The 21,677-nt window shown below is 52.9% G+C and overlaps 11 protein-coding genes across 11 annotated transcripts; 4 read left to right on the top strand and 7 right to left on the bottom strand.

The window, feature by feature from the left end:
* Positions 1 to 163: 163 nt before the first annotated feature.
* Positions 164 to 538, top strand: RHO25_003762 (mitochondrial 37S ribosomal protein mS33; the record flags this gene model as incomplete). Its single annotated transcript, XM_023599246.2, has 2 exons — positions 164 to 455; positions 507 to 538. The coding sequence occupies 2 exons, from the start codon at positions 164 to 166 to the stop codon at positions 536 to 538; spliced, it is 324 nt and encodes a 107-aa protein (XP_023456066.1).
* Positions 539 to 1,377: 839 nt separating this feature from the next.
* RHO25_003761 (uncharacterized protein) lies at positions 1,378 to 4,065 on the top strand (the record flags this gene model as incomplete). The annotated part of the gene is made up of 2 exons (XM_023599245.2): positions 1,378 to 3,379; positions 3,437 to 4,065. The coding sequence occupies 2 exons, from the start codon at positions 1,378 to 1,380 to the stop codon at positions 4,063 to 4,065; spliced, it is 2,631 nt and encodes an 876-aa protein (XP_023456389.1).
* A 467-nt stretch (positions 4,066 to 4,532) lies between these two features.
* Positions 4,533 to 6,100, bottom strand: RHO25_003760 (uncharacterized protein; the record flags this gene model as incomplete). The annotated part of the gene is made up of 2 exons (XM_023599244.1): positions 4,533 to 5,406; positions 5,460 to 6,100. 2 exons carry the CDS (start codon positions 6,098 to 6,100, stop codon positions 4,533 to 4,535), a joined length of 1,515 nt encoding a protein of 504 aa, XP_023456388.1.
* Positions 6,101 to 7,217: 1,117 nt separating this feature from the next.
* Positions 7,218 to 7,829, top strand: RHO25_003759 (uncharacterized protein; the record flags this gene model as incomplete). Its single annotated transcript, XM_023599243.2, has 1 exon — positions 7,218 to 7,829. One exon carries the CDS (start codon positions 7,218 to 7,220, stop codon positions 7,827 to 7,829), a length of 612 nt encoding a protein of 203 aa, XP_023456391.1.
* A 694-nt stretch (positions 7,830 to 8,523) lies between these two features.
* RHO25_003758 (uncharacterized protein) lies at positions 8,524 to 9,972 on the top strand (the record flags this gene model as incomplete). The annotated part of the gene is made up of 1 exon (XM_023599242.2): positions 8,524 to 9,972. The coding sequence occupies one exon, from the start codon at positions 8,524 to 8,526 to the stop codon at positions 9,970 to 9,972; it is 1,449 nt and encodes a 482-aa protein (XP_023455597.1).
* A 635-nt stretch (positions 9,973 to 10,607) lies between these two features.
* Positions 10,608 to 11,778, bottom strand: RHO25_003757 (uncharacterized protein; the record flags this gene model as incomplete). The annotated part of the gene is made up of 3 exons (XM_023599241.2): positions 10,608 to 11,247; positions 11,325 to 11,508; positions 11,562 to 11,778. The coding sequence occupies 3 exons, from the start codon at positions 11,776 to 11,778 to the stop codon at positions 10,608 to 10,610; spliced, it is 1,041 nt and encodes a 346-aa protein (XP_023456394.1).
* A 775-nt stretch (positions 11,779 to 12,553) lies between these two features.
* Positions 12,554 to 13,702, bottom strand: RHO25_003756 (uncharacterized protein; the record flags this gene model as incomplete). The annotated part of the gene is made up of 1 exon (XM_023599240.1): positions 12,554 to 13,702. One exon carries the CDS (start codon positions 13,700 to 13,702, stop codon positions 12,554 to 12,556), a length of 1,149 nt encoding a protein of 382 aa, XP_023456393.1.
* Positions 13,703 to 14,176: 474 nt separating this feature from the next.
* On the bottom strand, positions 14,177 to 15,090 carry RHO25_003755 (uncharacterized protein; the record flags this gene model as incomplete). The annotated part of the gene is made up of 3 exons (XM_023599239.2): positions 14,177 to 14,264; positions 14,334 to 14,928; positions 15,051 to 15,090. The coding sequence occupies 3 exons, from the start codon at positions 15,088 to 15,090 to the stop codon at positions 14,177 to 14,179; spliced, it is 723 nt and encodes a 240-aa protein (XP_023456396.1).
* A 282-nt stretch (positions 15,091 to 15,372) lies between these two features.
* RHO25_003754 (uncharacterized protein) lies at positions 15,373 to 17,742 on the bottom strand (the record flags this gene model as incomplete). The annotated part of the gene is made up of 1 exon (XM_023599238.2): positions 15,373 to 17,742. The coding sequence occupies one exon, from the start codon at positions 17,740 to 17,742 to the stop codon at positions 15,373 to 15,375; it is 2,370 nt and encodes a 789-aa protein (XP_023456395.1).
* A 623-nt stretch (positions 17,743 to 18,365) lies between these two features.
* Positions 18,366 to 19,628, bottom strand: RHO25_003753 (uncharacterized protein; the record flags this gene model as incomplete). The annotated part of the gene is made up of 1 exon (XM_023599237.1): positions 18,366 to 19,628. One exon carries the CDS (start codon positions 19,626 to 19,628, stop codon positions 18,366 to 18,368), a length of 1,263 nt encoding a protein of 420 aa, XP_023455073.1.
* A 441-nt stretch (positions 19,629 to 20,069) lies between these two features.
* LYS3 (Saccharopine dehydrogenase [NADP(+), L-glutamate-forming]) lies at positions 20,070 to 21,577 on the bottom strand (the record flags this gene model as incomplete). Its single annotated transcript, XM_023599236.2, has 3 exons — positions 20,070 to 20,675; positions 20,725 to 21,463; positions 21,570 to 21,577. The coding sequence occupies 3 exons, from the start codon at positions 21,575 to 21,577 to the stop codon at positions 20,070 to 20,072; spliced, it is 1,353 nt and encodes a 450-aa protein (XP_023455072.1).
* Positions 21,578 to 21,677: the final 100 nt, after the last annotated feature.

Raw genomic sequence — 21,677 nt, 5'->3', positions numbered from 1 at the left:
GAGATGAGCGGTGGTGATGGCGGTATTGCAGAAAGGAAGGCCTGCAGTTCGCGACTTTCTTCTCAGAGAGCTTGGAGCGGGCTTGGCACCGGACTCCCGACGACTTCATCACTCCTACTCCTACTCTTGCCATTGCAGGCCATCGATCGCGCACGCAGCCGCCATGTCGGTCCCTCGCTCACGTCTTCTCGACTTGATGAAGGCGCAATGCCGCATCTTCAACACCACCTTCAATCCCACCGCACAACGACTCGGCAATAAAATCCTCCGCCAACGATTAAAGGGCCCTTCGCTGGCAGCATATTACCCCCGACGAGTGGCGACGTTTGTGGACCTGAAGCGGCTGTACCCAGGATATGAACTATACGATGACTTTGAAGAGGATCGGTTAGAGCATCTACAGATCGCGAAGTCAAGAGGAAAGGGCGCGCCAAAGAAGAAGAAGGCGAAGACAGGTGAGTGATAGCTGTGGTGCATGAATCGGATGGGCGCTGACATGATAGCAGAAGCAAAGAAGGGCCAGAAGAAGAAGCGGTAGTGGATACGATGTTCAACTACTATATGACGCGCTGTTCAGAAGTGCCCAGCTGCGATGGAGATGAGGAGCACGCTCTGGAACCTGAGCAGTCGCATTTGCGCAAGGCCTGCAGATGGCTTACAAATGGCCGGCACACTTTTCTTGCCAGCGCAACGAGCATGGCTTGCTGAAACGGGATCCCGATAATTCCCTGGGACGAATCGCATGGGTTCAGCGTTGTTTGCTGCCTCTCCGAAACATGGCGTCATGGCTGGCGCAATGAGCTCGCGCTTGCTTCACTTGCAGCAGTCTACCAGACAGCGTAGCGCACGCATTGATGGCGGGCTCGATATCAAAGGGTCGGGGTGCGCCTTCCGACGCCGGAAACGAGATCATGAGGCCTCGCCACAAACACAAGACGCTCTCAGATTAGAACAGCTCATCTTGCATACAGCTTCTATTGGGAAACGACTTCCACTTACGCGTTCTCCATCCGCAACACTGACACAAATTGCAAGGCAGGTGGAAAACGCCATTCGATTGTGCGCACGTGAAAGCGGAGTGAAGTATGGGACCCAGGGGGGCTGCTGACGTTTGAAGCACCTCACATGCACATTGCTGCCTGTTGCCTATTTCATCTTGCGCCACTTGCATGTGAACAGGTCTCACATGTTTCTCATCATGCTTCACTTGCAACATGCCGGGTGCGTCTTCAAATAGACAACCTTCACCACTCCGGCCACTATCTTTTGGCCCTCAACATCAACCTTCATTTCTTGGCCCTTGCCCCATTTCCTTACCCACCTGACTTCCGATCAGTTGCAATACAGCGCCGGTAACAACACTTAGAAGTCAGCAAGATGCGCCGCTCGCGATCGCCTGCCGGCACCAACTCAGCCCCACCGCCAACCAAGAGGCGCAAAACAGCGAAACATGATGAGACCGACCCTCTACCTACTTGTTCGATGACGCGCAAGCAGAAGCAAGCCGCCCAAACACTTGCTTCTGCATTCGCGCAGGATCTTGCTCAGCATCGTGGTGTCAGCAAAGAGTTCGAGAACGCTTACCAGGCCTGGATCGAAGCTGCAAAACAGCCTCAATTCGTCAAGCCGGTAATTGGACTCTATGGTCCCACTGGACAGGGAAAGAGTGAGCTCCTCAATGCATTCTCTGGACAGTCCGACGCATCCAAATCGGCCGGCTCGGGAAATGCTCTGACGTCTGTTGCGATGCTCTTCGTTTCTCATCTACATGGTCAGCAGAAGAAACACGGCGCCATCGTTCACGTTGTGAAGCAAGATCGCCTTCAAGCGATGGTAGCCCAATGGGTTCGCGACTATGTACGGTTTCACTTCGACATCGACCCTGTACTGTCGGATGAAGAGTTAGCCGAGAGGCAAAAGCTTGCGGACGTTGCCAAAACCAGATTCCGGACGCTGTTCAACAACAAATCTGGTTTCGCGACAGACGCTGAGCTCTTCGAATTCTTCAAGAACCGCAGGCATAACGACGCAGCCATCGTCGCGCAGCTATTGGCTTGGTGTGATGAACTGCTCACCGGGTTTGATATGGAAGACGGCCATCGGATGCGTAGATTCGAAGAGGACGAGTCATCACGTCTGAACGAGGTGCTCGAGCGATATATCTATGATCAGGACGGATTTGCCACTCCCTTGCTATGGCCACTAGTCGAACTGGTGGAGAAGGCATGTCCGGACTCGCCGCATCTTCGCTACATCCATATACTCGATCTTCCAGGCATGTCAGATACAGACGAGAATCGCGGCAACATCGCTCACCATCACTTCCTCCGTTGTCAGGCCTTATGGGTCGTAGGCAATATCAGTCGCGCCACTTCAGACAAAAGGCTCCACGACATTCTGGCAAGATATGGGCCGCGCTTCGGAAAGAACATCGCAGCGCTCTTGACATTTTCCGATGCAAATGCCGATGCGAACACTGCTAAAGAACTGGAAAAGCAAGGAGCAGACATGAAAGAGTATTGGATTCAGACCGCGCGGGTTCGAACCGTCATTGAAGACATCGCGAACATGAAAGCGCAGTTGGGCCATACACACCATATTGAAGGTCGAAATGGACTCGCGATGACTCTGGTTCGGTTCCAATCGGAAGTTCTTCCCCAGAGCAAGACAGCCCAGCTTGATGCCTTCGTGAAGGGACGAAACAGCTACATTGCTGCCAAATTGCGAGGAATCACACGACAATATCTTCCGCCGGGGGTGGAGCTCGCAGTCTTCTGCATATCGAATACTCACTTCATTTCACGACCTCCGATGTCTGACATGGGCAACACTGTCATGAGCCTGGACAGCACCAATATTCCCGCCCTGCGACTACATGCTTTGAGCCTGGCCGAAGACGCGAAATTCAACAGCTATTATGACAGCATCAACAACACGATCAGCCTCTTTGAGAGTCTCGCGCTCTGGACGGCCGCGAACTCCAAGCGGCCAAAGCACTTTGAAGAGACCCTGAATGCCCCCACGCAGCATTTAGAATCTCTTTCTTGCAGCCTTTCAGACGATATGCGGAACGCACTCAACACCGAACTGATGTGTCACGTTGCTGAAGGTCGTACCATGTTCCGCGAGAAGGCTTTGGAGGCATTGCGTGAAATCTCGAGATACCACCCCAGCACCTTCCGAGCATTCGTCTTCCGCAATGGCAGTCATCGTACTGCCGCGCAAGAGAGTGCAGTATGGAACGAATTGTTCGCAGGGTCGCAGAGTGAGGTGATTTGCGAGCATTGGGCATCGCTGACCGAGGCTCTCAAGAAGCTGTTCCAAACATATGTCGATGACATGATTAAATGCCTTCAAATCATGTTTGAAAAACTCACAGGTAAGCAATTTTGACGTGCAGCAGTATCAGAGTGAAGCACAACTGACCATCGAGCAGAGGATGCTCCCGACCAGAAGCTGGTGACGATGCTCGAAGGCTTGTTGCACTCCTACATGAATCGCATTCGCGCGGCTTACGCACAGCTCACCATTGGCAATGATGGCGTCGACACGCGCCTCAAAATCATCATGGAGAAAGCGACCAAAGATGTAAACACATCGTACTTCGGTCTTGCTCTGCGCCATACATACGATGCTTGCAAAATGGAGCGTGGCTCTGGCAGCACAGAGCGCATGAGGCAGTGGCTGTTCCAGTCTCTCGACAGAACCGATGCCAGCAACGGTCTACCATGCCCCTTCGAAGCGGTGCTTACTGGCCTTGATGAAGATCTGACAACGACTGTCACCGAACTGAGTGTCAAGCTTCGTGATCAGCTAGACACGACTTTAACCCACCTGAAGCACGACCTTCAACGCGCCTTTGTGAACACCACTGCTGCCAGAGGCACTCACGAACTGAACGCCCACAAGCAATTGAAAGCATCGTTGGCCAACAAGCAAGAGGAGTATGATCTCTTGAAAGCCGGGCTCAGTGAGCTCAAACAGAAATACAACATCCAGGATGACGAGCTGAAGCGGCCTACACCCAAGAGTTTCATGCAGTACATCAGGGACTTCTTGGGTTGAAGGCCTTAACCCAACATGAGGCATTACGATCTTCCACAGAGATGAGAAAGCTCATCTTCTTTGGAACATATCGCTACACGACTTGCACTTCAGAGTGGGTGCCCGCAGCAATAGAGTGGCGAATTGAGGATCTCAGAACAGTACAGAATCGCCATCTGGCATACGCTTTGAAGCACATCATCTGCTTTGCCTCAAGGCGAGACGAGGGGGATCTTCGAAGGCCACAGCGCTTACCTATCGCACATTTCATCGAGGACATCGCACATGTAGTCAAAGGTTGGGAAAGAGCGACATAGATAGACCTCCTACGTCCTGAGTTGCATAGCCAAATGCTTCACCAGCGGAACCCGGGGGCAGAGCAGGTGATCAAAGAGGACGCGGCCGCTGGTATCGGCACCTTTCAACGCAAAATAGATATGACAGTTTACGCAACATCATTCCACATTTTCTGGTTTCAACTCTCAGCATTATCCGTCCTTCTTCCTCGCTCCCACCATTCTCTCCAGTACCGTATCCGTAAAAGCCCACACATTGCTCGAAAAATCCGTACACCACAAGCTACCCGTATACCACGTCGAACGATGTCCCTGTAATGCATAGAGATTTTGTATAAAGCCAGCTTTGATCTCGTCTGCGGGAAGCCGCCACATAACACTGCTATGGGATTTGAAGGCTTTGAACTCGACCGTGACTGCGCCCCCGTTTGCAGTTTGAGCGTCGCCGCTGCCAGCCGCTGCATCTGGTGGCTTTACACTGTTCAGTGTCCCAGCGGCTGCAAGTTTCTGCACTTGAGACGTGACATATGCTTTCGCTTCATCTTCCGTGAGGGGAAGATCTGATGTCGTCTCCAATAGGACACGAAAAAGCTGTAATTCTTCGGGACCGGTGGACTGAATTTTGAGATCATGCTTAATGTCCTGGTACATGTCGAGGTAGTTATCCGGTGCAACCTTGGAGGAGACATATTGTACTGAGTAATTTCGCGGAATGGCAGACGTTTTTGCGAGGCCTACGTGGATTGGTCGTGGAGTACTGGAAACGAAGACGGCGGATTCTTGGTCATCAAGATCCAGAGACTCAAGGTTCTGGATGCTAGGCGCAGGAGTGACGAGGAGCTGTTTCGCCTTGATGAGCCTTTTGCAGTTGTCGCTGGTTTGTACGACGAGGTGGACTCCGTCGTGCTCGTCGCGTTCGGCGGAGACGACGCTACTGCTTAGAAGGATATCGTCCTTGATTCGTGCGTACGCCTTCTGATAGATCTCGGCATTCGAGCCTGACTTTGGCACAAAAAGGCCGTTTTGCAGCAGACTCTGTATTGCCGGATGGTCTAGGCCAAAGCCCCTGCACGCGGGTCAGTGACTGAGCACCTCAATGATCAATTTCGACATACATACATAACGTAAAGTAATGGAATATCACGAACTCCACCAACGCCGACTCCAGCGATAATTTGCAGCATTGGATAGAAGTTGTCTATGCCGTACTTCTGAGAGAACTCGCCGTAGGACAGTAGTAAGTCTGCCGGGATGTCGTCTCCTGAAGGAAAGTTCCAGTAGCCAGGCAGTAGAATGTCGTCGTACTTTCCAGACTCATTTCCATAGATGGCGATGGATTTCAGGACGTCTGAAAAGGCAGGAACTTGATAGTCGGTCACGTTCCTTGCCGTTTCTGAGTCCACGTAGACTGTTGTGCCGCCTTCCGGTGGGGCTGCCATCGTTTCGACGTCCAGACGCGCGAAGTAGCTCTTCGCAGGCCCATAGTCCCAAAAAGCCAATACTCCATAGTCTACGGGCTTCTGCGTTTCGGGATCGGTGTAAGTGTTGGTGTGACCGCCTATGTGATCGTCCTTTTCGATGACAGCGATGCTGAGGTTGTAATCTTCACGCAATCGTATGGCGGCGTATGTACCCGAGGCACCAGCTCCAAGAATCGCAATATCTCTGACGATAATGTCTTCCGCCGCGAAGTCTTCTTCACGGATGACAGCGTGACAGAAACTTGCAAGCGCAATTACAGCTACAAGAACTCGCGCCATAGTGACTGACCTCTTTCCGATGAGGGCGATGGTATGGCATTGAAGGGAGGCAGAAGTGCGATCCTGGGTCCTCTCAAGGCCACGGAAGAACCAACTCTTCTCAAGATTAGGCCCGCAATGTCAGCATCAAGATGAAGTTCAAGACCCATGCGCTCCTCGTGGCTAGCCAGGAACAGTCAGACGCGGTGCTCGTGTTGCCACCGCCTACAAGTGACGAATACTGCGTGCGAGCAGCCTTGCAGTTGTTCTAAATCAAGTCTCGTTCCGCCAGGTTCGTGAGCGCCAAGTGAGCCTCTGATCCTCATCGTCAGCAATACTTGGATGCCTTTACGGTACCGTACGTCCTTGAACAATCACATGTGGTTACCCAGGATGTGCCTGCCGTACACTTCGGTACCTGCTCCGGTCATCATGACATCGAAGAAGATGACTGGACGCGGAGCATAATGTGCATGGCGCTCGTTGAGGCCGTCGAAGGTTCTTTGTGCGTTCGCCCTGTGGTGAAGCCACGCCTCGAGATCCTGGCGAAGGGGGCAGCGATCCGACTCCCGAGAACTGGCTAACTTAGACGTTCCTGACAGAACATCAGGCGCGCGTCAGCTGGCGAAGAGGAGAGATAGTGCCCGGGAAAGCGCAAGTATCATTTGTCGAAGGACCGGAGATCCCGGCCGCCAACCTCGTCGATACCAAGGAGCCCTGGACTCAGCAGGTCTGGAGTTGATGTGTAATCGGCTGCTTTGCCTTACCGAGGCAGTTGCAGCAGAGCATGCATGGCCGATGAGGGTAGGAAGAGGGTTGCAGGCACGGATGAAGCGTTTGCATCTGGAGTCCGGGCGACAGGAGTATGGCGGATTCTCTGAGCAGTTGTTGACCGTGCCACCATGTGTGATGTCTCTCAGGGCTTTAGGGCTCATGAATGTTGGTGGCCACATTTGATGAAGCTTTGACGAACCTCGCTTGGCAGGGTCTGGATGCGATGCCATGTGTTCACTCACGAGGCGGGAGCGCTGCCACTGCAACGTCGACTTCCATTCCACTTCTTTCTCCTTCTAGCCACCTGTTCCCCGCGCATTGTTGTAATAATCATTTCCAAGCGACACCAAAGCAACCGGCAACCATGGCGGAAGAGGTCTTCACACTGCTCCCGCTCTCCATTGATCCGGTGACCAAGGCCATTTCCTCGTCCGATCAAAGCCTTGCCGGCGAAATCGCCGAACTGAACCGCCTCGCCAAAGCCTTTACCCAGCTCGAGACCCCGAACCAAGTCACACCCCCGCCTGCGCCTGTCAACCCCAAGCGCAGTGTGCAAATCACGAAGCTCAAGGACTCGGGCAATGCCTCCTACAAGAAGGGCAGCTATGGCGACGCGCTAAAGATGTACGACCTCGCTATCAAGATGGCTACGGAGCGACCGCCTTGGGAAGCCTCTGGCCTGGTCAGAGAAGAGCTGTCGACATTATATGGCAATCGATCACAAGCGCTGTATGCGCAACAAGACTGGGCCGCGGCCGCTGTCGATGCCGAGATTGCAGTAGAGATGAAGCGGATAGGCAATGTCAAGGCATGGTGGAGGAGAGGCATGTGCTTGAAGGAGATGGGTCGCGTGAGTGAGGCGTATGAGTGGGTGAAGACGGGTCTGGAGTTCGAGAGAGCTGGGCCAGATAAAGCCAGCTTGGGCGAGCTGGAGGCATTGCTACGGGAGGTCGAGGCAGCAGCAAATAAGAAGTAGTGCTGATGCGGACTCAACAACACTACACACAATTGCGGTCTGGCGTGCGAGACGTTCAATACAGCACCCAGGCGGACCTGGTCTGGGCTAGCCGTTCAGTAGGCGACACGCACGCCACGTGCAACGACTGCTTTCAAAGGATCAGCGTTCAGCATAGGGAGGATTTGCTTCAAACGAGTACAGCGAGCGGCAGTGCCTTATCCGGGGCATGGACAGTCTACGGCCATGTCGCTGCGCAGACTGCTGCAAAGCAAACCACGATTTGACAACAGAACGATGAGTGCATCTACTTGGAACATGCATCGGCACATGTCCGTACCCAAGTAGCCGGGCAAGCTTCGGTTGCAGCGTTGAAATATTCGAGGTGGAATGCGGTACTCTCGGAGCGCGAATGATAATTGTAATATCTCACGGACGCCTGTCCTCCACAGAGGTGAATGGTCAGCAGTATGGGTTATGAGTGACAATGACAGCGCTTCTCAGTCGTCGCTCTGTGTCTGCGAAATTGTCTCCCTCGTTGTGACCACAGATCGCAAAATCACCAATTCTCGTCCGATGTGTGTCGACGCCTCACCTCAGCCTCTTGTTGTTGTGTGAACTGTTAGCGAGAAAGTCAACCTCAGGCACTCAAACTTCTCAACTTGCGACTTCCTCAAATCTCTCTTGCCGCTCCCATAGCTATCCTCTACAAACCATGTCTCCGCCGCAAGTCCTCCAACAACAAGACATCATCTTCTCTCCTGCCTCCCAGGTCCTCAAGCAAGCGCTCTCCGACCTCAAGCGGTCGAATCTTACTATTCACAATCGCCTACAATCCATTTATCAAGACTCCAAATTTGTGGTCTCCGTATCCGAAGCTTACAATGATGCCCCACTCATAGCGAACGAGCGCTGCGGGAGCTGGTATATTCCGCCAGACCGGAAACGAGGGAGCGTGTACTTCAAAAGTACAGACGGGCACTTTGGGCAGTGGGCATTCAGTCTGAGAAGACTGAATTTCACACTGTTTGATTATTTGCAAAGTTCTGCAGATGACGCCCAGCGTGCTCACGGCTACAATGCTGAGGACAATCGAAGTAGTGGGGCGACCGAGGCGAGAGGAGGTTGTGTGGTCATAATTGACTCCACACGAAGAGGCAAAAGTATGTCGGATGCCATGAGTAAGACTGTGCCGCTCTGGGCTTGTGTCTGGAATCGTATACTGTTCCCCGACCACAGAAATGGAGAAGACCTGGAGTTGCACACGCCGAGTGACGTTGTGAGCGAGAGTGAGCATGCACAGATTGAGAGCCGTGTGCAAGGCTGGGTGGAAGACGCCAAGCGTTTGGCTCTCGATCTGGAAGGGCTGAGGAACAAATTGAACGGAAGACCGATAAGACTTTCCTGGCAAAGACCTGGAGACGAGATGCCCAATCAAGAAGATCTGAGCAGAGCAAGGGAAGCGAATTTGATCGTACTTTGCACGGCGTCAAACCAAACAAGTAACGAGACCTCTGCGACATCCGATTACGTCCAAGGCGCAGCAGATGATCCCGAAAGTTGGTCCTTGGGACTGAACGCTACAATGTTCTGGAGATGTAGGGAACAGTTGATCGCAGCCTCGGAAGATGAGTTGCCACAGCTTATTGGCGAGATCGTGGCCGACGCTCGGAAGGACATCGACAGAGCAGCCCCTAGGCCCATCAGGCCAACTTGTAACCTCTACGTCGGGACGAATACAGCTGCTGAAGTAATAAGACCGGGCGACTTCGATTTCGTGATCTCATGCACGACTAAGCCAGATGAATCCCTGGTCAAGGCAATGAAAGACCGATACATTGTCCTTAGCTTACCAGAAGGTAAGAATGGCAGCCGAATGCTTCGTACGGAGCTGCTCAAGCTGGAAATGCTCTTGTCAACACTGGACAGCAACACGAAAGTACTGGTCACTTGCCATACCGGCAAGGATCTTTCTGTGGGGGTGGCTCTCGCACTGCTGTGCAAGTGCTTCGACGACAGCGGGCTCTTCAAGCAAAGTTCGGACAAAATTTCAGTGAACAAGAACTTGATTAAGCAAAGATTGAGCTGGATTGTGATCTCTATTCCAGATGCGAGTCCCAGTCGGGCAACTCTGCAAAGCGTCAACTCCTGGCTAATGGGATGACAATGGCTCATCAACTCATGCCATTTCTACTCGTCTCCTCGACAGCAGTCTCCACAGGGTGGAAACGAGAGGATGCAAAGACGTATTCCAAGTCTGGCTTGCCTTCAACAACCATGCAAGTCCAGATGACCGAGCCGTCTTTCATCATTGCGCCTGACCCGAGCGACTCCGTCTTTCAATTTTCCCTTCCGCCTGGGCATCGACACCATCTCTCAACCTTGATCTTGTGTTCGGCCCGGATCTCGAGGTTCTCACGGCAACGCTTGGGCATGATGGCTGTGTGCTTGCCGTTCTTTCCGCAATGGATGATTCGGACGTGTTTGCCGTTGCAAATTCGGCACTGCAATTGTGTTGCTGAGCACATGCTGATGAAGCTAATCTCGGGTCTGATGTGCCCGTGTTCAGCAAATCTGCTCGACAATCTGGCCGATTTAGTCTATGACTGTTTTTACCTACTGGGATGATTCTGCGAAGCGGCTGAGGGACTGAGGGAATACAGATGAGAATCTCACTGTTATATCCATTCGCAAAGCAAACAGACCAAATGGCGTACGTACGACAAACTCAATTCTTGCTTGCTGACAGGCATGGTGGTCTTTCAGCTATTGTTTGTGCTGGCTACGCACGTCGATTTCTCATGGAAGTTCTGGAACCCTCCTAGGTTGGTTCTGTAGCTCCCTCGCCTCCGCATAGCCAGCGACTTCGTGTCTGTCGACTCCCGCCTGCAACTCCTGTCCCACTGGTCTCCGCGGAAGTGTGTGCGAAGAACTTGGCGATACAGCAATGATATGTTCCTGTGGAGGCTTGAGCTCGTTGTTGCCATTAAACTCCCCTTGGCCATCACCAGAGCCGCCTGCTGTCGCCATGGCTGCTCGCTCTTTTCTTCGGTTGCGGAGCACGATCCAGGTGATCAGTGCTGCGATCAGACCAAGCACCGCAACACCGCCTACTACACCGCCCGCTATCGCGCCTGTGTTCGTCGAGGAACCACTCGAGCCTCCGTTGTCATCACTGCCAGCTGCGACCGAGGTGCCGGATGGGGAGCTACTGCCAGTCTGCTCAGAGTCGCCAGTGTTGACGTTGGTATTTGTTGCTGAGATTGGAGGATTGGTTGCTTGAGACCCAGTGGTAAGATCTTCTATCTCGGCTCCGAATCCAGTGTACGTGCTATACACGTACGCGAATTGACCTTGGGCTGTAGTACAGCCGACTTCCGAAAACGTCTGGCCTGGTGTAGGCCAGTAGTTTGTGTAGCAGTAAGGGGAAGCCAAATCACTGAAATATTACAAGTCAGTCGTGTTGCAGTCATCTAGGCCGTCGACAATTGAAACAGCGGAAGAAAGAACACATACCACTTCGTTGTTCGCTCATCTGCACTACATGAGCTGTCACAGGAACTTGATCTGTCCGCCTGCGCGACGCAAGCCGTAGGGAGTTGGCAATTCGCAGCATCACCAAGGCGACAGCAGCCACCGGCAACGCTAAGGCTGCTCTCAGCGTAGCAGGTGTAGCCCTGCGCGCATCCCCGAGGTTCCACTGCGCACTTATCAGGACTTGCCAAAAGAGCACTGAGGTTAGATGAGACTTACACACTGCTGCATTCACATATCCACACGTATCCGCCAGAGAAGTAGTGGCGAGCTGTCTACGCAAGGCTTGGTGAGCATCGTCTTGCCCGCGGACTGCCGGCGTGGGCGTGATCAGTGAACGGTGAGGAGCGACTCCGCCTTCAACAAGTGCGTATACATTGAACAGAAGTAAATGAAAGAGGAAGGCGTCTATGCGTAGCTGTCGTGTAACAAACATGGTTGTCAAGAAGACCGACGGTGGCAAGCGAAGAGGAAGAGGTCTACAGACTGCATGAACAGCTGAAGTCAAGAACCACCTCTCATCCTTCGAACACTGCCCTCGAGGTTCCGACGGGGCTTCAGCGATGCATGAGGCTATACGCGCTTGGCTGCATGTCGGTTGTGTTCACTTAGCCCAATCTGGAAGCTACCAGTCCTTATGTGGGTGCCAAGACATGTGAGATCGGGTGAGGCGTTCACGTTCGCGAGGCCGCCCTCATCCGAAGGCGGAGCGGAGGCTTGTTGTTACTAACCGTGACCATCTCTAAATGAAACGACCTCTGAGTGCAAGCGTCTAACTAGATTGGCTCTCGATTCATGAGAAGCTTTGGTGATTGGCTGAGCGACCTGCGGTTGCACTCAGAGGTAGTTGCATTTAGAGGTAGCCACGGTTATACAAGATGGCGACTGCTCTTGACCACCATCCGATGGCAGGAGTTCCCCTCGTGTCGAGTTAAACTTCTCATTGCGAACTTCTATCAGGGATGCGTACGAATACCGCGGCCTCTCTCACCGAGTACCATGAGCTGCAGTCTCTGATTTACATCCTGTCGTACATGTCTCCCGGCATTCCATACAGGTCACACAATTGAAACACCCGACAAGATGCCCCCTTTCCGGTGGATAGTGCCACGCATCAAGAAACATTTTTGCCAACAAAGTGCCCTTCTTTCTCCAATATTGCGTCCTCCTCGTTCCACACCGACACAACCGAAAGGCTGATCCTAGCTCTCTTACTCTTGCTGTAGCTGACGAACGAGTTCAGCAAAAATTTCGTCCCTGGGCGCGGCGGCAATGGTTCTCTCCAGATCGGCATATCCGCTGGCAATTGCGGGATACTGCAGCAACGAAGCACGATCATCCTTCGCTATCCCACTGAGATACGCCTCCCTGATCGCTGGGGCAAGAGCAGCTCTCTTTTTCACCACTGGGCCGTGTTCAAGTATTCTTCCTTCCAATCTATCGAACGCCATTAGGAAAGGCCTCATAGCTTTAATCAGTGCTCGCTGGGCTTCCTGAGCATCTGGATGATGTAGTAGCCCCAGGCGATCTTCAGACAGAACTTGGCGACTGAGAACCAAGTTTTTCCGCACGCGGTGTAGTTCGTCTCTCGCAGGGCGAACCATCGCGTGCTCCCGGATGTAGCTTTCCTCTGCTAGGCGGTCTCGTGTCATTGGCTTCAGTGGATTCGGTAAATTGTAACGTGGGCAGAGACGGCCAGCCGACCAGTGACCATCGCGTGCAACTACCTCTTCGCCGCAGGTGTAGCAGAATGAAGTACCGCCGCACGCGGCCAACTGGCACTGCATGTGATTGCAAGCTTCAGCCAACTCGACTTTGAGGCCGCACTTCGGGCATAGCTGGTAATCCGCGCCTCGAACCAAATCAGCGAGCGGATCAAGCTGAATCGCGCATTTGTGCTCAAGTTCGCCAAGGTCGATGATCGCAGCACAAGAGGTACAAGTCTCGGACTTGCATTCAAGACAGAACGCCTCATTGCGCCAACGTCGTTTATCTCCAAGAAACTTCTCACAAGGAATTCCTTGAATCTTCCCAGCGCAGTAGATGCGATTTCTCGGCAGCACAGCGTACTCCCTTACGCGCTCTCTAAATGCCGAAACGAACTCTGCAGAGAATTGGTGTCGCACAACGTTGAAACTGATCGCTCGGCCCTGCCAAACGACGGGCGCAAGTTCGTTCGCAAGATATTGTTCGAAGAGAGGACGGATACCGGCGTTGAAGCATTGCTGACAGAATTCGAGTCCGTGGATAGATGCTGCGCTTGGAGGGCGCATGGTGTCTCCGCAACCGACGCACTCGTACTGAAGCTCGGCCTCCGACATAGGGCCACCGAATTCGTATGCTTGATCGGGCTGCGACATTCTTGCAAGTGCTCGCTCGCTCGGGAAAATGAAATTGCTGGGTGAAAGTCTGTTGTCGATGTGTCCGAGTGGAAAGAAGGGATCTTTTATCGAAGAGACGAGCTTGATCTGATGAAAAAGGCTATTCACCACTCAGTGTTTCACCAGATTTGTCCCACCTGTTCTACGTCAGGTCTGACATTCACCATCCGTTCTGAGGCTAGTGGTTTCAAGTCAGTGCTGCAGTATGTCGTGCAGCCACGATGTTAGTTGTCCAGCGATGGCGAAGCGGTAGAATTCGATCGCAACGAGAAGACGTACTATCGCGCAGTTGACTCTTACTGACGTGGAAAGGAGAGTTGCAAGCACACGGAGGCGATGCGCACACTTTCTCATAAATTAGTTTTGACGCCTTGTCTGCAAAGCCTTATCTTGTTGCGTGCCTATCAAACTTCAATCAGCAATCATAGAGTACATATATGAGTCTTCCTGTGTCTACAGCTTCGCCTCTTTCTCGCCACCCGGCGGCAAAATCTCAATATCTCTGAACGGTACGCCCAAGAATTGATAAATATAATGGAAGCTAGGAGCCCAAAGTCAGCGTCCCGATACCCAAACCTCAAACCCCAACTTCGAACTTCAAAGAACTTACCGATCACTTCCAAAAAATGGCTCCTCCACACCCTTCGCATTCGTAACAATAAACCACGGCGCACCATAAGCCCCCTTCTCCACCAACCTCCCCGTCTCATCCACCAACATCTTCTTCCACTTCTCCTCCTTCGCAGCCTTCACAGCCCTCTCCGCTTCCTCTTTCTTCAAATGCCTCCCAAGACACTTCACCAAAACCTCAGGTTTACTAATATCCTCATGTTCCCTCCACAACATATTCCACAACTCCCCAAAGGCCACCTCAAACTTCTCTCGATCTTCAAAATTACCTTCCACATCCAATAATTCTTCTCGGACAAAGAGTAAAGCTCGCATGGGCAAGAGACTCATGATGGGGAAGAATGGTGGCGCGGAAAACTTGTCTGGTTCGGGGACTTTGAAATATTGCTTTGCGCGTGCTCCGTCAAATGTACCCATGGTGGCTTTGGCGGGCAGTGTCCACGGCGGTTTGTTACCCGATCCGACGTTGATTCCTCCAAGGAAAATGGGGTGCATGGAGATTGTGATGTGGTGCTTGGCTAACTGGGGTCGGATTCGACGAAGGTGCATGTGCGTGAAATATGAGTATGGCGAATCTGTGAATGGTCAGTTTTGTGCGCAATTCTGTTCGTTTTTGGGTATTTCGCGGTGCTCATTCGAAGCACCTCTGGGAGACGCCTGGACATGCTACAGCGCTGTGAACCGAGGAGAGACGTACTACAGTCCAGGTAGACATCGATCCTACCACCTTTGCCCATCTTGGTATGCGTTGTGATCAGATCTTGACTAGAGATAGATTGCTGCAGAGACTCAGGGTCTAAACGATGGCTCACAAGTGGAATTCGAGAGCTGAGGTCGATTATATGCCAACCCTCGGCCGGCTTTGAGGCCCGTGCGTAAGCTTCTTAACCGACTGGTCGGGCTTCTTCCTGATCACTCATCAAACAAGTTGTGCATTGCCGGAGAACGACATACTTTCGCAGCACTTCACGAGATGCGGTACAAGTCTATTTCTACATTTGTCTATACGTACGTACTGTTCACGTTACTTTGACCTTCTCGGCTTTACCTCGCCACACTCTTGCAGCTTGAGCGAACATTTCTCTTGCATGCACTTTGCTCTCCAATCGTGCACATAGTAGAAACGCACCACTCAGTTTGCGATGAAGACTGTACGTCTCTTCTGGCGGAGGCGCCAGCCTTTCTCTCAGCATGAGCCCGATGTTTTGTCGTACTCGGTCTGTAACCGTCTGTCCTTTGAAGTCGTAAACTTCTGGTGCATCGGCCACGAAAGGCTCTGCAAGAGTCAGAATCGAATCGACGTGAGCTTTCAACATGGCCGAACTCTCATGGCCTGTGAGATAGCCTAGCTCGATAGACAAGTCCTTGCATGCCTCACGGTCTCCCTTCGATGCTGCGATAAGCAGTTCGCAGTATGGTACGACGAACTTGTCCGGGAATTCGCGACTTGCACCGAAGTCTAGCAACTCGAGCTTCTTTGTCGATCGGTTGTACAGGAAGTTGGTCCAGTTAGGGTCAGTTTGCATGAACTTGAACTCCATAAGCTCGCGCAAGCATAAACGCAGAATATTGGAGCCAATCCAGTCTCGCTCTGCTTGCGTCAGGTTAGGCACTTTTGTCACGCCAGTGCCACCCATGAACTCAGCTGTAAGCACATCCACTCCGGAAGCTTCTGTGTAGATCTTTGGCACAGTGAACGTGTCCGACTCATCTGTAAGCAACTCTTCTCGAAATTTGATACACGCATTGGCTTCCCTCTCGTAGTCGCATTCCCAGCCCAGTTCCGTCCGCGCATTTGCAATGGTGCGATCCAGGAAGAGTCCTTTCGGCAGCAGCTTGGACGCAGTCAACAGCAAAGAGAGGTTGTTCAGATCAGAGTCGATGCTGTTTCGCACACCAGGATACTGCACCTTGACCGCTACTTTCACCTCGCCTTTGTCAGTTTTTAGTGTCGCTTTGTGCACCTGTCCAATCGAGGCAGCGGCGAATGGTTTCTCTTCGAAGCTCGCAAATTTCTCTCTCCAGTCAAAGCCCAAGTTTCTGCTGAGAACTTTGTCTCGTTGTGACGAGGGCATGTAGTCAGCACTGTCCTGTACTCGCTGCAAAACCGCGTTGATCGTTGGTGGCAAGATTTTGCTGTCCTGAAAACTCATCATCTGACCTAGTTTCAGAGCCGCACCTCGCATTCGACTGAGCTTCGCGACCAGTCGGTTCATGTTTCCTTCGCTCAACATGAGACTGCCCGTGCTTCCGCCCCCAACCAGTCTGCTGAAGCTCTCGCCAACTGCACCAAATGCCATACTTGTGGCAAGGCCGCCGTACTGCCAAATACGTCCAAATCGCGTTGCGGGCACCCGGGACTCGCGCATCTCGAAAGCTTTGGACTGTTGCTGGTCTGCCTCGTTTGTTAGAGCACCAGCAGCTTGTGGATCCGCAGCACTCGCTATCTCCGCGGCGAGCTGCTGCGTCTCATGGTCGTGCGTAACGTTCTGACTGACTGGCTGCGGCTGGACATCTTCAGCGAGTCGTGACGTATCCTGCGCGGTCTCGACGCTTTGCTGCTCCTTTGCCTTCTTTTCCTCGTCTCGCCGCCTTGCAGCCTCGATCATCTCTGGTAAAGGCTTCGGAGGTAGCTTCTGCCTCTTCGCATATGGGTTCGTGCCAGCACCTCCAGAGGCACCCAGCATTTTTCCTATCCGCGGGCTGTGGAAGACCTGGTCAATGCCTTCCGGCAGTGACTCTGACTCTGCATCTTTCGATTGAGCTGGTGATGGGTACACCTCTGAGTTGATCTCTTTTTGCTGAAGTCCCTGACTCGATTCCGGAACCTCCTCCGCGTGCCGTGGTAGCTTCGTTCGAGGGAGAGAGGATAGCTCAGGAGTGACAGATTCAGATCTCTCATTGAAGGTGTCCTGTCCAACTTCAGACTTCGCTCCAGGTTGTGTCTCTGCTGCCTGCGCTGGTATTTGTGCCTCAGCCTGCCGCTGCTGTTCACGTTTTCGCAGACTAGCCAGTGTGCCATCATCCCGCGCTCTTCCCTCCTCAGCTGGCTGTGCTTCCAAACCAGCATTCACCGCTGCGGTCTTCAGATCCTTGCGAATGTTCTCAGCCTCCGTGTTCACCGCCTGAGCTTGTTGTTTAGCATAGTCCACGCCATCCTCTGTCTGTTTCTGCCAGCTTGGCCGATCGTCGTTGAATCTTTTTGCCAATTCTATCGCGGCACCGACGGTGACTGTCACGCGACTTGTCTGATTCTGCACAGCCTTTGCCACTCCCGAGGTCTTAGTGAACAGGTCATATTGCTCTTTTCGTATCCGGAAGTGATTCTTTGCTATTGAGCCGCCAGCGGACAGAAGTTTGGAGGCGTCGATGAGCCGCTTGCCCGACATTTCACAGGCATTCGAACTGCTTTCGAGAAGTGCTTATCGTGTATTTCATAGCGACATCTTTCATCAACATCTGTGCTCCAGCTGTGCAGTTGTGAGGAAGAAAGCATTGGGAAGGTCGTCATCGAAGCTCCAGACTGCGCTTACCTGATGGAGATGACTCCGCGTCAATGATTGACTAGACTCCTGGTTTTCTCCAACAAATGTGCCTCACCTTCTGCGCACCCTCCCTTGACGCACGACCTCACGATCGTGCCATGCTCCGTTCAACACGCGCGAGGAACGTTCTACCTGCATCACATGAGAATGTACGCATATCTTGGTGGTGCGAAGGTGATGAGCTTGCACTGCTAGAGTCTGCCATCTTCCTTGATTGCTGCCCCCACTGAACAAAGTCACCAAGTTCACAGCAGGGTGAGGAAATTGCTGTTCCAAGAACCCTGAGGGCTGGTACCATTCATCATTCACTCACGCTTGCAGCCGATTCTATGCTTGAATTTGCCCAGAATTCCATGCCGATGCGACGATTTTGCTCAAACGGGGCTACGCCGCATCTCCGCTCCCTCACAAGCTCTCTTCCTCATCTGATCGTTCGGAGAAAGCGAACTCAAGCTCCATGCCCGACCTCAAGCCTCACAATCGATCTCAAGCTCCTGACAGCGTCCCGCTTCTGCTACGAGTGTAGACAGTTTTTCTTTGACCTCCTCCTTGGATCCCTCCACTTCGAAGTGAGAATTACCCTTGCCATCTAAGAGCAACCATGACGGAGCTAGAACTGAGCTGGTGTTCCGCAAATTTTGACACGAAAGGTACCTTAGACTGAGCGCATTCGAGAGCCAGTCTAACGTCTCCTTCCAATAATCATCAGCGTCACTGGCGACAATGATGTCCTCAAGCACCAGTGTCTCCAGAGAATGATTCACCTGGGAAAGTATCGCCCGCAGCTCTCGATGATCAATAAAATGGAGTTCCTCCACTTTGTCGCCGAGAATTCTCAGCACCTTTAAATTGTGGCGTTCAGTCAAGGCGTATCTGACACCCTCCCAGAAGTAGTAGTGTCCGAATGCCGCTTGAAACGCAAGCTCCTGGACGCTGCAAGCAGCGCGAATAAGCTTGCACAGCGCAGATCTGACGTACAGCATGAAGTTTCCAGGCCTTGGATATTTGAAGTGAATCGCGCGAAGGTTGCTCCAGGAATGCTTAGCAACCTCGGGGAAAGCTGTCTCCAGCGTGTGCTCCCAAGATCTCACGTCATATTCAGCCGAAACCTCCAACGCGCGTGTTGGAAGCTTACGGATTGAGCAGTGCAGCTCTTCGACGATATGACCAGACGTGTTCGCCGCGATTGCCAGAGTATGCATGGCTGGAAGAAAGACGTCCTCAGTTACGCTCAGTCTGACACACTTCGCCGTACCACATCTAGCGAAGTTGGAGAAGATGTCCTTGAGTAGCGCATCATTCGTCTTTTGTGTTCGCACATCCTCAAGCTCATGTAGCTGCGAGGCTCGGCCTTCAAACACAAATTCGGGAACGAACGCGAGCCTCTCAAGCTCCGTCTTGTAGCCATATCCAGCACAGACCTCCATCTTCTTCACACGTCGAGCGAATTGAGGCGTGGCGCTGATATCGCGTGTGATCTTCAGAGATCGCGTCGTGAAGCGGCAAGAGAGGTTCGTGAAGTTCTTCTCCGCAAAGACATCGAAGGTATTCTCAGCCAGCGAGCGGCTGACGCGGCGCATTGCGCGAAGATCCTCCTTGTCAAGATTCTTCGCGATCTCGATTTGTAGCTCTGCGGCGAGGTGGTCAAGATATGGCAGGTTCTTCGAGGTGGCTGCGGTGACGGCGGCGCCTTCGTTCTTCGGCCGCGCGGTCACCGAGATGGGGGCCATGTTGACGCGCTTGTCCTGTTGAGAGAGTTAGCAAGTCTCAAGGCAGACTGGCGCTGCAGGTACCTCACCCGAGTCCCGTTACCTCAAATGAGTGCGGCGGTGATTACTGGCGGCGATGCACAGGAAAGTTAGTGGTACATGTAAGCTGCTGATGGGACAGCTATGGTCGAGACAGACGACGGAAGGTGCAGCCCAATGACGTGTCGTTGGAGAGGAAGTGAAGTGGAAGGCACGGTCAACCTGCATCCGCTGATCTGGCAGGTCGCAAACACCAAGAGCTTTTCCGTTCGCGTTCTATGATTCTATTGCTTCGTCAAGAGTCTTCTACACCTGTCATAGCCTGCAGCGTCATGTGTTCCACGGCAACCGGGTCTATGGTAGTAGCAGCAACAAGTCGTTCTATTCGTAATCATCGTTGCTCAGCTTACGGTAATTCACCACTTAAGCCAGAGTCTTCTCCTTCAACTCGATTCCATATTTCTCCTTCAGCTCGACACGAATTGGCTCGACCAGTTCCGGCGTGACAGGAGCAAGGACACCCTTCTGCTGAATCTTACCATTCAACACCAAGAGCACCGCGACGGCGCAAGGAACACCAACCAGCTTGGCCATGGCAGAGTAGCCACCACTGCCCTCAGGCTCACCGTACTCGGCCAAGGTGGAAGTCCTCATCTCTTTTCTGCCATCCTGCCAGGTGATCTCAAACTTGTGCTGCAACATGACGAAATCACGCTCGCCTTGCTCGTACTGTTGCTTCTTCTCCAATGTAGCGCAAAGAACGTCAAGAGGAGTTCCACGTGGCTCGATCTTGTCGTCGCTGAAAAGGCCGTACCAGCGCAGTCCGGCGAGGATGCGATCCTTGGCTTCGTTGGAAGAGAACTGAGTCTTGGAGGAAACAGCCCATTCGAGGTCCTTGACATCGTGGCTGGAGGAGCCGACGATCTTGGCAAATGCCTCCTTCCAGGCGATGGGTTGCTTGAGGCAGTCTTGCGGCTCCTCGCTGAGAAGGCCGAGATCGCGGAAGGTTTGCACGATAGAGGGGTTGCCCTGAGATGTGTTAGCCTGACAGCTGTAAATTGCTATGTGCCGAACGTACCTGGTATCGCAGTGTTCCGCGAATGAGGGTCTCGGCCTCAGGAATGTCGTAGCGCTGTCTGTAAGGAGTGCTATCACGGTTGGGGTATGCCTCGAAAGCGTAGCCTGGGTAGATAAAGTATGGCTTGGCAGACCGCATCAGGTCCTTGCCCTCAATCTCAGCCTTCTTGTTGTCTTGGTAGAAGGTGGCAGTGTTACGGGCAGCGAGGAGCACACCACGTGGCGACCAGGAGAACTTGTAACCAAGTGGGTTGTCGGAGTTCTCCGGTGCTGGGAGACCACCGCAGTAGGACCAGAAGCCAGTGATCTTGCCACCTGCCTTGTGCACCTCATCAATGGTCTTGACGGCGTACAAGTGGTCGATACCTGGGTCCAGACCGATCTCGTTGAAAACAGTGATGCCAGCATCCTTGGCCTGCTGGTCGAGCTCCTGCATGGCTGGCGAGACATAAGAAGTGGTAACGACATGCTTCTTGGCGGCGATGGCAGCCTTGATAACGAGAGCGTGGAAGGTGTATGGGATCAGCGAGATGACCAAGTCGTTCTTGGCGATCTCAGCCTCCAGAGCCTTGCTGTCGTTGACATCGAGAGAGATGGCACTGGCGTGCTTCAGGTCGCCGGCGACCAGCTTCTTTGCACTGTCCAGAGTACGGCAGGCGACTGTGACCTGCACGCCGGCCTTGTCAAGCTCAACGAGAGTAGGGCGGACAACGAAGCCGGCTCCGAGGAGCAATACTTTGCTGGATGTGTTGTTAGTTGGGGGCGATGTTGAGGGGAATATGACTAGTGCAATGCCCTTGGAGTGTGGTTCATTCACCGCCGGCGCTGGGTGAGGAGCCAACTTACTGTGGCATGATTGCGGATGTGTCGATTGTGGGTGTTGTCGACGTGATGGCGATGTGTTTTGTATGTGATGGTGTCGTTCCCAAGCGGTGGACTTTCTCGGCGTCACTT

Source organism: Cercospora beticola, chromosome 2, assembly GCF_033473495.1.
Source record: "Cercospora beticola chromosome 2, complete sequence".
In the NCBI taxonomy this organism is placed as follows: domain Eukaryota; kingdom Fungi; phylum Ascomycota; class Dothideomycetes; order Mycosphaerellales; family Mycosphaerellaceae; genus Cercospora; species Cercospora beticola.
This window is presented reverse-complemented; position numbering and strand designations above follow the sequence as displayed.